The sequence below is a fragment of the Misgurnus anguillicaudatus genome, chromosome 11 (assembly GCF_027580225.2).
Source record: "Misgurnus anguillicaudatus chromosome 11, ASM2758022v2, whole genome shotgun sequence".
Lineage (NCBI taxonomy): Eukaryota > Metazoa > Chordata > Actinopteri > Cypriniformes > Cobitidae > Misgurnus > Misgurnus anguillicaudatus.
The window spans coordinates 9,626,358-9,639,361 of record NC_073347.2 but is presented as its reverse complement, the minus strand read 5'-3'; the positions used below and the strand labels follow the sequence as shown (position 1 = coordinate 9,639,361).

The 13,004-nt window shown below is 37.6% G+C and overlaps 1 protein-coding gene across 5 annotated transcripts in view; it reads right to left on the bottom strand.

Annotated features, from left to right (window-relative positions):
* The window catches only part of LOC129416745 (echinoderm microtubule-associated protein-like 4), a 158,051-nt gene that overhangs the window by 13,532 nt on the left and 131,515 nt on the right, over positions 1-13,004 (bottom strand). For all 5 annotated transcript variants that reach the window (XR_012372067.1, XM_073872987.1, XM_055171123.2 and 2 more), the window contains 10 exons: positions 11,927-12,037; positions 10,066-10,161; positions 9,755-9,889; positions 7,901-8,036; positions 4,796-4,947; positions 4,541-4,666; positions 2,841-2,972; positions 481-548; positions 280-368; positions 53-150 (listed from right to left, as the gene is read on the bottom strand). Coding sequence is in view for 4 of the 5 variants with exons in the window: in XM_073872987.1 (XP_073729088.1) it covers positions 53-150; positions 280-368; positions 481-548; positions 2,841-2,972; positions 4,541-4,666; positions 4,796-4,947; positions 7,901-8,036; positions 9,755-9,889; positions 10,066-10,161; positions 11,927-12,037 (1,143 nt within the window). In the remaining variant the exon portion in view is untranslated. The remainder of the gene's footprint in view (positions 1-52; positions 151-279; positions 369-480; positions 549-2,840; positions 2,973-4,540; positions 4,667-4,795; positions 4,948-7,900; positions 8,037-9,754; positions 9,890-10,065; positions 10,162-11,926; positions 12,038-13,004) is intronic.

Here is a 13,004-nt window from a genome sequence, read left to right as displayed (position 1 = left end):
AAGAGTGGGTGATGTAGATTAAGGAGGCGGAGCTTATCAAAGAGCCACTTACAGTGCATTTCCCATATCTGCTGTACTTGCGTCCCTTATCCGACACCGTGTAGAGGTAAATGAAGTTATCATGTGATCCCACCGCCAGCAGCGTTCCATCTGAGGAGAGCGAGGAACACGTTAACTCTTTCCCCGCTGGCATTATTTGAAAAAAAAGTTTTTCACCTAAGACGCCTTGCAATGTTGCGTACGTAGATAGCTAAAAACACAAACACACATCGCACTCACCAACAGAGTAGCGCATGACTGACAGCTGCTCATTGCCATCTGTGTGAATGGCCACCAGGTCTCTCGTCTCTGCGTCCAGAACATACCACCTGAAACGCACACAAAATGACATCTGAGTCACAGATAACCATTTCGATGTTAAATTTATGTACAGTTAGTTATGTAAAATGTCTCTAAAAAAAAGTCGCAAAGATCACTTACTTCCCTGAGTGAGTACCAATAGCAATAACAGAACCACTCGGATGGAAGTCGGCACAGTGCCCGTGCTCCTGAAAACACAATGAACATCCCATCAATGCTGTCATAATTAAATTATAAGGAACTATATGAGATATACTAGCAGAACAGACTCAGTCGTTGTAAATAAGCAGAAACACACAAACCTGCGATCGCACATCAGTTGATTTTTATATTAATGCACAAAAGCGGGCATAACAGATTTTGGCTATTTAAGATGAATGCATATGTGCTGATTTCTTTTTCCGCTAGTGGGTGCTCGGCTTAGCAACGGCACATGCTAGCGCCTAAGCACTTTGGAAAAAAGAAAAAACGCGGTGTGTTTTCAGCATGTTTTTTACGCGAAAGCGTCCCTTATTCACCTTATTCATCATAGCATTGTAGATATTACAACTCGCGGGATCCATCAATCAGAGAGGCTCACAAATTTTTAAAGCATTTTGATTGAAATTAATCGAGCATATCTGATTTTCTGTGGGTGCTTGCCCATTTCGGTGGATCAACACAGGATCAGCACTTATGGATGAATGCATCATCAGTGGAAAACCAGTTTGAAGTACCTGAGCATAATATTTGAAGTTTCATTTTGCTGTTGTACATTTTATTTCTTTATAAACTTTTTCCCAGCCAGCGTTTTTTAAAAGGTTGCCAGTCAGTCTGATTTTCACAAAAGTTGAATGCCTTCCAGAAAATATTCTTCTTTAAATATATAAACATACAATATATCAAATGAAAGAGCAAACCCTCTGCTTTTATACAAAATAAAACATTTCATCCTATCTTCATTTGTTCTCTTTTTATCACCAATTAAATATGGGTAGGTTTCCTCAAAAATACCAAATTTTGAGCAAAGATCTGAAAAAATAGCATTTTTGTAAAGGGCTTTTGTTAGAGATTAGATTCAGGCTATGTCCACACAAAGCCGGTGCATTCCCTATCCGATAATTCTTTTTCCTTGCTCTAAAAAAATAATCCGTAAACACGAAACCACTGAAACCGACTGAAAGCGGTGTAGTATATATGCCGGACCAGTATGGGCCGCTGTAATTCTGCCACAGATATACACTATACACGGAGAAGACTTTGAGCATGCGCATAACCAACCGTCCATTATCGCTTGTTGGTCACCACAATTGCATAGAAGCAATAGATTTTGCTGTAATAAAGCTAGTAGACTTAGTAGCTTCTGTAGAACCAACACAATCACGTAGTCCGCCGTTATTGTTGTTGCTGTTACGTGTGACGCTTCCGACACGTGATGTGATGACATTTTCGATTCACAAAATATACGGATCGGCTGTACAGACGAAACTGCAAGGCCGGGTGTCGATTTCAGATTTATCCACTTTAGGACCCGGTTTCAAAAAATAGCGGTTTCAGTCTCCCAAAACGCCGGATCCGTGTGGATGAAACGCCAATACGATAAAAAATGTATACGTATGCAGTGATACACGTCTCCGTGTGGACAGCCCCTCAGAGCGATCATCAAACATATACAGAGTTTTTACTGTTTTTGGATCAATGGATGCTTCAGTGTTTTTTAAGTTGGGTAAGAGCATCACCTGGTGGAAAATAGTGGAAATATAGATTGCCGTAAAAACTCAAATTTCACAAATTTCCCTTAAGGGCGAGGTCCACAATGTTTGAAAGCCAATGTTGATATTTGAAATCACCTAAACAAACACGCCCCTACCCCAATAGAATCTGGACCTTCTGTTGATAGACCCACCCCACATATGCGCAACCCGGCAAGGATGTCGGTTAGTAGACACGCTCCTTACTGCTGATTGGCTATAAGTGTGTTTTGGTAGGCGGCCCGTCTCCTGGTCCAAAGCGTTTTTCAAACATCGTGGACTCCGTCTTTAACTGCCGAGATAACTCGTCAATGACGAGGAAAGAGTTAAATGCATAAGATTTGTATTAGAGAGGTTAATCTTTTAAATTGTCAGCCTTTTTTTCGAAAGGGTTTGTAAGGCCGGACTTCACCCATTTTATTTCGGTAATCTGCAGTGGCACGTGTTGAATGTTTATCATAGACACGCATATCGCCGCTGTCCTTCCAAAAGCTTGTATATCCACATTTTGTGAGTAAATTTTTTGTAATAAATCATTCCTATTGGTCACCCTTTGTGTTTGTCAGTAGGTTTTGCAAATATTAACCGATAAAAAGTGCTTGTCAACTTAGACAACAAAGTGTGTAATCGTTTAAAAGCACAGTGTTTCTTCAGTTTCTTGAAAAGAGTGAATTTGGACATACAAGCTTTCAGAATGACATAGACAAGATTTATGTGTTTATTGGTGGTAGCAGAGTTCGATTCTCTTACGTCCAGCAGTCTGGTCCATTCCAGCGTGTGGTCCACTGAGTTCCAAAGACACACCTGTCTGTCCTGAGCACAGGTGAGGAACAGGTCCTTGAAGGGATGGGCGGCCAGACCCCACAGTTCATCTGTATGTCCCTGTGAATACACACACCCATGAAACTACAGCTCAGACACCAAATGAACATCTAAAAACATGTTTAAAGGTGCCAAAGAATGCATTGAAATAATATGTTAGATTTTTCTCTGATATCTACATATGTGGCTTTATTTAGTGCAAAAATTATCCAGAGACGTTTTTACTATAAATGCTCCGATTGATCGGCCGCCGATCGTATCCGTCCGATAACGGCATTAAATGACGCGCTAAATTTGCCGATCTCATGAGCCGATTTTTCTGTTTACTTTTGTCATCATAGCGTTCCTTATGCGGCTGCAATTAGACCATTTTACACAGTGCAAGCATTTTGTAACCCGTTGCTCATGTGTGACGTGCAGATTTGGATTTCTCTCACTGCCTTAACAGAGATATGCGTATTTTCTATGAGGACGCGCTCCGGTCCTCAGCGCGATGCGTCTTCACATCCCTTTCAAACAGCGTATAAAACACATATCTATCTAACACATACATTCGTTTTAAAGTTTTGAACTTCCACTTTCCCCACAGCCGCTCCCGTCCGCGGACACCCGCCGCACGCACACACAGCAGCCCGCCACCAGTGCACGCGAAGAGAACGATCCCTCCCACGTCTCAAAGCCACAGTATCCTAATTCATCTCTCAATAAAATTACTCTCTGCTCATCAGTGAAGAATTGTTGTACTTCATACGAATGCGTGTATATTTAATTCATACAGTAAAGAGTTTTATTTTAATTACTTTTAACAGACATAAACCTTTTTAAAGGCATATTACATTTCTCTTTGCAAGAAGAAATATTTGTTGTGCTTATTTATTCGATTCTCTATTAAAACAATAATATACCTAATTTATAGTTAGTTTCATTTCTACAAATGGTTCAAACTCTGCTAGATTATAGATAAAAGATTCCCATTTCACTGCCATTCTGTGATCGGCGATCGGCAGATCATGATATTGGTGATCGGTTATCGGCCCCAAAAATGCTGATCGGAGCATCTCTAGTTTTTACACGTCCATTTACAACCCTAGGATTTGCCTTTAGAATAAAATGGCCTATTATTACCTTATTTGAAAGGGTCATGAATATTAATGTATTGAGCTCTGCTCTGATTGGCTGTTTCACAGAGCAACTCTTTTGAGTAGCTCTGTGTGTGTGCAAACAGACCTTATATGTTCGAGCCTGTTTCAGACGAAGATACAGAATTTGAGATTGTTAATGGATGTTTCTGAGTGGTAAGTTAAACGTAACTGTAACGTCAATAGTAGAACTTCATACAAAACGTTAGCATATAACATTAATTAGCATATAGCGCTAACTCAGAAGTCACAACTTTGTTTTTAGCATTGTAATTTATTTAATGTGTTATTTAAATGTGGGGGGCGTACATCACAACTGTGATGTCACAGTTGGTGTTATGTTGAGATTGGTCTGTTTTCCAGTGGTTTTTGCATACACAAGGCTCATTTGAGGCTCAGGGTAAGGTCATTAATATGAGTTCTGTACATTGTATTCATCTATGCCTACCGTTTTACATTCTACAGTACCTTTAATACAGTCTGGCTTACCTGCACCTCCACCTGAAATCCATCGTTGAAGGTGCCCCTAAGGATGAAGTTGCGAGATGTGCCCACCAAAACCTGCTCGCATTTACCCTCAGCTACAGCTCGAATAGTTCCATACTGATCTGGGACCTAATGGAAGAGTTTTTTTTTAAATAACATCTCATGTAATGCACTAGATGTAAATAAAATGCACAAAACAGAGACTCGATAAATATTAATCAAGTTGTTGAATCCTGCATGTGTGTGTGTGAACTTTGCCTCTATTTCTCTCTCTGGATTGAGGTCATGGTCCCACAAAATGATCTTGTGGTCTTTGCCGCCTCCTGTGAGCAGAGTCCCATTCCTCATCTGACACAGTGTAAACACGCTGCCATCATGAGCCTTAATCTGACGACTGATCTGAAACGCTCCTGTGAGGAGATGGGGGGTGTTAGTAAGACAGATGGAGACTAACTTACACACAATTTCTGGGAAGAGAATACCACAAATGTCTCTCTTGGTTAATGTGGTTTTTATGCCAGACTGTTTTGCCATTGGAGATGTGATAGGGCTTTTAGGGTCGTGTGTGCGTAAAAGAAAAGCTTTGAGATATCTTTGCCAGTGAGGCCAGACGCCTATGTGTGTGTGCGCGATGGTGCATTCTGGGAATTCCTGTAGATTATCACTCCCTCTGCAATAATACTGATGGCTCTGCTGCTTGAAGAGAGAGCCAAACCGAGAGAAAAATAGGGCTCAGGAGTGCTGAACGAGTCCCGAGACACACACACTTAATCGCACATCAATTCTGAAACAGAGATCTTTGGGTGTGTGTCGCTCGACATTCTGACATTACACACCGAATTTCAGGGGAACACACCTGCACGTCAACAGTTGCATGGTATCGGTGATGCACACAGATGCACAGACAGGATATGAACTAGACAAGGCCAGTTCAGGACACAACATGTGCAAAATGATTTAAAGTAGAGAGAAAGACACGAATTTAAGAGGCTGTGAAGTGAACTGTGAGCATAGCAGTCAACATGTAAAACTTAACACAAGGGTTTGGGTTAAGTGTGAACTAGTAAGAACCAATAATTGCCTGCTTACCCCGCTTATTTTATTGAAGTGCCCTGTGGCCCTGTTTGTATCCGGCATTAAGTCTAAAGTGGTCAGGGCACATGTACATGTATAAACCAACCACAAAAGCACTACAGTGTAAATGCTTAAACCTTTCGAAACCAGACTCATGTACAATATGCAAAGGGTTCGTTGTGAAGTGTAATTTTGGACCAATCAGATGTCACCGTGGGCAGGGCTATGACACTGCACAAATAAAAAAATACAAGTGATCAAATGTAATCCAAGTCATTTGTTCATGCCTGTTTCTGCTTTGGAAATAAATTGTGTAACACATGGAGGAGCTTTTATAGCTTGACGCTTTATCACGTCACATCTGTTTAAGACGCAGTGTAATCTTATCTGTGAGCGTGACTCAATATCTGGCTGGAGATCAAGCTGACATTAGAAATCGGCACGTTTTTTTATAAAAGCACTTTGGCCACAGCTGTCTTTATATTGTTCATTGTTTTTTCCATTTTTATAAAATTTTCCTTCTTTTTGGGTTAAAATGTTGTCTGTAAAGCTGCTTTGCATCAATGCACATGTAAAATGATATGGAGATGAAAGGAAAACTTTGACATTGTAGTGCTTACATTATCCTGCAGGGGGTGCTATACTATAAAACTAAACAGAGCTTGCATGCCCTGAAGGGGGTAAATAAAAGAGAAAATAAATAGACGAGCAGAAGCTGGCAGAGTTTCAGCCTGTGGTAAAGCCAATCCAGTTCAACAGCATGCCAGTGAAAACCATTACCATTGCAGAAACAGTCAGGATAAAACAATCTGTCAGTTGTGCACAGTTGCAGGCAAACACACACACTCACATGCAAATGCACATTCGCATGCAAACACACACACTCGGATGCAAACACACTTTCGCATGCAAACACATATATACTTCAATGAAAACACACACATACTCCAGTAAAACACACACAAATGCAAACACACACGCACACACACGCTAACAAACTTACAAGATAATATGCACAATTGCATGCAAACACTCACTCGCATGCTAACTCTCGTATGCAAACGCACACACTTGCATGCACACATAGTCTAAGGCTGCGCTGCCAAGTCTTCATAATCACTTCCCATCACAGATTTACCTCATTTTATCATTTTAGTTTCTAGAAGTTTCTTGTTTTGCCGCTGCCACTTTTTGAAGTTTTTATTTTCATTATATTGTCCTTATTGTGCTTCTGTGACAGACAAGTTACTGAACAGAATCAGGCTTACACGTCCATCAAAAGAGTAGAAATACTAGTAATGATACCAGTCTTTCCACAGTGTTATTATCACCAAGTATCGACAAGTATCTAACTGACAGAAGGAGGCAATCAAATGCGTGCAATACATATTTGTGGTTTAAAATGAGGCATTGGATGTACAGTTGGCGTTGTCTTAATTTAAATAGTTTACATTTAAATTAATACCTCGCTTTTTTAAAAAGCAGTCGGTTTCTGCTAAGATATTAATCGTGTCAGGAATCATATTTTATTAGAATTGGTATCATCAAGTAGTCCTATTATAATTTTTTTGCACATGGTACATTTACATGGTACACTGGTAATACATCTAACCACAGAATGCTAAATACAGTATGATGGAAAGAATGAGAGGAATGATAATGTGAAGGCAGGGCCTAAAACTAACTTTTTGCCACACCTGCTGACTTGAGAAAATTTACTAAATATTTTTACTAGCCATTAAACTGCTTTTTCAAACTACATCTGCAATAACTAAACATATTAAAATAATACTATGCAATAAGCCAGACAATAATCAACTAACACATATGTCAACTAACATTAAAAATTGTAAATTCATGCTAGCTTGTGTGATGTATGCCCTTTAGTCACCCTCTTTTTTTACACCCATTCCTATTTCACCTCACCCTTCTCACGAATCTGTATTGACATACAAACCAGTCTCTCTAATTTATTTAGTCATTGACATTTCGAGCACCATTGTGAGTTTGTAATGTCTGTGCATTGTGTTTCCGTTTTGATGGAGTTCGGATTCTCGCGGTGCTGCACAAATTGACTGGATTATGATGTGGAAGTACAGCAAGAGTGATTTATAAGCACTGTTCTTAACTTGTTCTTTCTATACCTTGATGTCTTAATCACCGATGATTCTGTGCAGCTTTTTTGGCAAGTGTCAATTTTAGGCCCTGTCTGAAGTTTTGTGGTATTATATGATTATAGCATGATATCAGTGAAAATAATGTGGTCACGTGTGTGATATGTGTGTTTACCTTTGGGTCCTTTCCCTGGTGCTGGTTCAGCTGTGCTGCGGGTCCATATCAACATTATTCCTCCCGAATCTCCAGTCAGAATGTCTCCATTATTGAGGAAAGCCAAGCACTGCACAAATTTTGGCTTCTCATATTTCTGTCATAAACACACACGAAAAAAAAAAACAAGTTGGACAAATACGATACTAGTATGAATCGGTTTTAACATTTAATTGTTCAAACACATGTAATTGAAACTTAAACTTGTGATGCGATTAAAGTTTATATCACTGTTATTAAAAAGTCTTTGGGCTCTATCTTACACCCGGCGCAATGCAGCGCAATGCGCGACGCAAGTGTCTTTCGCTAGTTTCCACCCTAATTTTCACGTTTAGCGCCGCGTTGTTTAAATAGCAAATGCATTTGCGCCCCCTTTGCGCCCATGGGCGTTCTGGTCTGAAAAACGAGGTGTGTTCAGGCGCATTGTTGGCGCGTTGCTATTTTGAGGCAACTAAAATAGACTACGCCATTGACCAACAAAAACCTGGTCTAAAGTCTAAAGTCAATGGCGCAATGTGTTTTATGTTATTTAAAGAGCGCATTAGTAATATGCGCCTATAAACGGGAGGACAACGCGGGTTTGCTTATCACAAAGTACATAAATGCACAGCAGCACAAAAATGCTTTAAAATATGAAAGATTAAAGGATTGAATTTAAGAGATTATTATTGAGTCTCTTGGACATATTTATAAATGAGGACCGATTATGAGACGTTAGAAGGCGCAAAGAGCTGCTTTACCTGCAGCCTGATAAGTAAATAAATGCTTTGCTTTAAACAAATGCGTCTGTTTTTAAATGTTTTTTTTTTAATGCTACCTCACGGATTTATTGTATATGATGTAGCTGTGGATATGGCGAGATGAGAAACATTTGTAAGTAATGCTTAAAAAAACTCTTTGCTAAAAAACGCTGTCCAAAGTGCTGAAACGTGAGGAGAGCCGTTTGTAATTTCTTTATCTCCTGTTTGTTACAAATAAAGTATTTTTAGAGTACAAACCTTATCTTAGATAATTGTAAATTATTTTTTGATGATATTGGATAGCCATACATTTAAAGCAATTACAAGCCTGCTTTTTACTTCCATGACTAAAAGAAAACGGGTTTTAAAGGTTTTAATAAAAAAATAACAATTTCAATATAAGGGAAAAACAACACAATTATTTAACATTAATCTTAAACTGGGGATCTTCTTCCTCCACTTAGTTTTTCAGTTTACAAAGTCCGTCATCTAAATAGGGATTAGACATAGCGCCAGCGCAACTTGCTTTTAAAGGGAATGAGAGCTTTGACTCTCATTGGTTTACTGCACGTTACGCCCAAAAGACTCCCATTACAATAGACAATTTAGACAATGCGCTTATATCGTTAAAATAGGGCCCTTTATTTTATGGATGAGTTTTGTATTAAATGCTCATTTTGACCGTTGACAGCATTTTAATATTTTGATAAATGCTTGTCAAGATATTCTGATGGACACTTGATTTCCATTTTTAATGCATTTCTCCATAAAAACACTAACATTTTGTTGACCATCTCCAGCTAGTTAATTGTCAAAGGCATAGTTTTGGGGTGACCTTGTACCTGTGTCCGAATTAAACCCAAAATTTACACACAACACATGTGCAAAGTTTATAAAGACACAGCTCAGGAAAATTACTACAAAAGACAACAGAAGATCAACAAATATTAATAACTGATAAAATTGTAGTCAATGTTTGCCTTATTACCAATTTACCTTATTACCTTATCAATTTTTTATTATAATTTCGAATAAAACAGGGCCACTATTGTATACAAACATGTATTTGTCTTACACCAAAGATGCCCTGTTTGCGGGCAAGTGCGGAGCCGCTCCAGGTCCAGAAGAAGATATGAGACTTTCCACAGGTGACGATGGTGTTGGCGTCAGTGGGGTGAAACTCCACAGCTAAAACCACTTCATTAGTCGTCTGTAACATTAACAAATCCATAAAACACAGAACAGAGCGGCAAAAAAGAAAAAGATTATATGAGAACAATACAATATGAAAACACATGAAAGAGTGAGAAAAATAAACCTAAAATCAAAACAGCATAAAAAACTGATAAATGGATAAAAAATACGACAAAGGAAATGTCCACGCACCTTAATTTCAGCAATTTTTGACTTTTTCTGCCAGTCCCATACAGTCAACATGTGTTCATTAGAGTCATCAATTACACTGAGGTGAGTGCCTGAATCCTGCAAATACACACAAAAACACACAAAAGCTTTGTTTATATTAGGACGTCTCATAGACTTTCATTATTTCATATTGTAATGATATATTCAAACCTAACCCCTAAAGAAACATGTTGACATTATTGGATTTTAAATAAAAAATTGCTAATTTATGAGTCTCTTTTTTGTACTAAGGACCACCTAAGTGTTTCATTATATATGTAAGGTCATTAAAAGTATAACCTGCACATAAAAATTCCTTGAAAAGTAGGCGTGCATGATATTGGGGGTATAGACTTGCATTTCAATATTTTGTTTTTATATATTGAGATATGAAAATTATTGAACGACCTTATTGAATGACTTGAATAGCTCGGGTTGAAAAGAATTTAACTGCCTTGCATGTGGTATATAGCTAATTTCTGTATGCCGCTTTTATAACCATTTTCATAAAGTGCAACACTGGCAAAAGCATCTGAAACAGTATATTGCAGATGCACACATTGTGATGTCTATGCTGAAATGAAATATTGTGCAGCCCTACTTAAAAGTGACATTAAATGGCTTTTTAATTTGTCACATCACTGAATTGCTTAACAATTATGTTGCAGTGGCTAAAATCCACATTGACATGCATTAAATCCTATTAGTACTTAGTCATGAAATAAGTTTCTATCATCAGTCACTGCTGTGATCACTTATAGCAACTATGAGCTTATTATACAGTAGACTTAAGTCTGCTTATTTAAGCAAGTGTTTACAGTATGTGTGTTTATGTTTAAGCATTACCAATGTGCAAGGAGAGACAGAATGTGTAAGAAATGAGGAACAGTAATTTCTTGCTGACTAGATGGTCAGTGGGACATTCTGCACCTAACTGAAACAGTAGCAGTAAAGCCCATAAACCTAATTTTACAAGTCGAATTATTACTGTACTAACACACACACATACAGTTAACTGGAATTGATTCATTTCCAGTTATAAAAAGGTTTGTTCCAGTCCTTGATTCTGACTGGTCAGTAGCTGCGTCTGTTTATGATAAACATAAAACACAGCAATCCTGGGTTTTGAGACTCTGTACCTTTTTATCTGGACTGCCAAAATACCACACAAAGTAACTTTTTCATAAAGTTGCCTAAAAATGCCAAGTTACCATATGTTATACTGGACCACAAACGTTGCACGGGTATTTTTGTAGCAATACCCAAAATTACATTTTATGGGCCAAAGTTATAATTTTTTAATGCCAAAATCATTAGGATATTAAGATCATGTTGCATGAAGATGTTTTGTACATTTTCTACTGTAAATATATATATAAAAATATTTATCATAAGTAATTTATGTAGCTAAGGACTTCATTCGGACAACTTTAGAGGCGATTTTCTCAATATATAGATTTTTTGCACCCTCAGATTCCAGGTTTTCAAATAGTTGTATCTTGGCCAAATCCTCACAAACCATACATCAATGGAAAGCTTATTTATTCAAAGCTCAGTGCATTTATTCAACTATAAATCTCAATTAAATAAAATGGACTCTTATGACTGGTTTTGTGGTCCCGCATCACATATTTATCTAAAGCAGGCAGTTTAGATAAATTATGACTCATCTTGTATACTTAAATGTTCTGATTTCTTTGTATTTGGCTTGATGGCTACATCTGGTGGAAATTTTGTGGCAATAGCCCACTTAGAAATCCCCTTACTGATAAAAATGATGTGGCAAATACTTATTTTCCCCGCTGTATGTATTTTAGATGTAGCTTAAAGATAGAGGACTTACGGCTTTAGAGAATGCGAGGGATCCCACTCCTCTCTCAAAGGTACCAAGACCAATGATTTGCAATGTGGCCAAACTCACAGAATCCCATACTCTCACATGAGGCTGAAGCGGCTGCAGGGATCACAAAAAAAGTCAAATGTAAAATGCTTGATTCTGATTGGCCAGTCGTGACATTCCAATGTATGTTATTCCAAGATAACAACCGGCTGAAATTAATAACACACGGTAGCCCAGATGCTGCAAATCATTTTGACAGGTACAGTTTAATATTAAACAAAGATTAAATATAAATATGTTTTATAACATATATGACATTATATTTACAAATGATTAAACCAAATAGTATGTGCATGACATTTGAAAGTCTTAAAACCGAAAGTAAACTTTTTTTTTTCATTTGGTTTGCATTCGTTTAAAATAAATTTTAAATCAATATTTACCTTACTTATGAGGTAAATGATAATAATGTACAGGCAGCCAGTTGTTATCACAAAATAAGCCATTCAGGGAGATCAAACAGTCAGGGGTTATTTCTGCGACAACAACCTGTTGCCTATACATTATCCCTTACTTAACAACCACTAAAACTGCTAACACACTGCTCAGCCTGGTACTTGTTACACATTTCAAATCAATAGTTTGTGTCTGATTATACTCATGTGTTAAGTATTTATTTAACAGGCACATCCAACAGGTTTTTAATCATACAATATTGCCAGAATATTACAAAATTCCTCCCCTCCACGTCTGGTTCCAGATCACCCTGTCTGTATTTATTTTGCGATAACAGCCAGCTGGATGTCTATTATACCTTACTTCACAAGCAGCATTTTGTACTGTTTTTAAATCAAATGTATTTAATCATGTATTTAAGTAAAATCAATTTAAAAACAAAATGTAAAAATTATAATATGTCAATATATGCACAATTACTTAGTTTACTTAGAGTTTTTATTTATTAGCCACGAATGGAGGACAGTTTACTGGGAATAACAAGAAAGATTAATAAGGAAAAATAATCATATTTGAGTAAATAGCGTGAGAACTGAAAAAACCAAAGACTGAGATAAAGCACAGT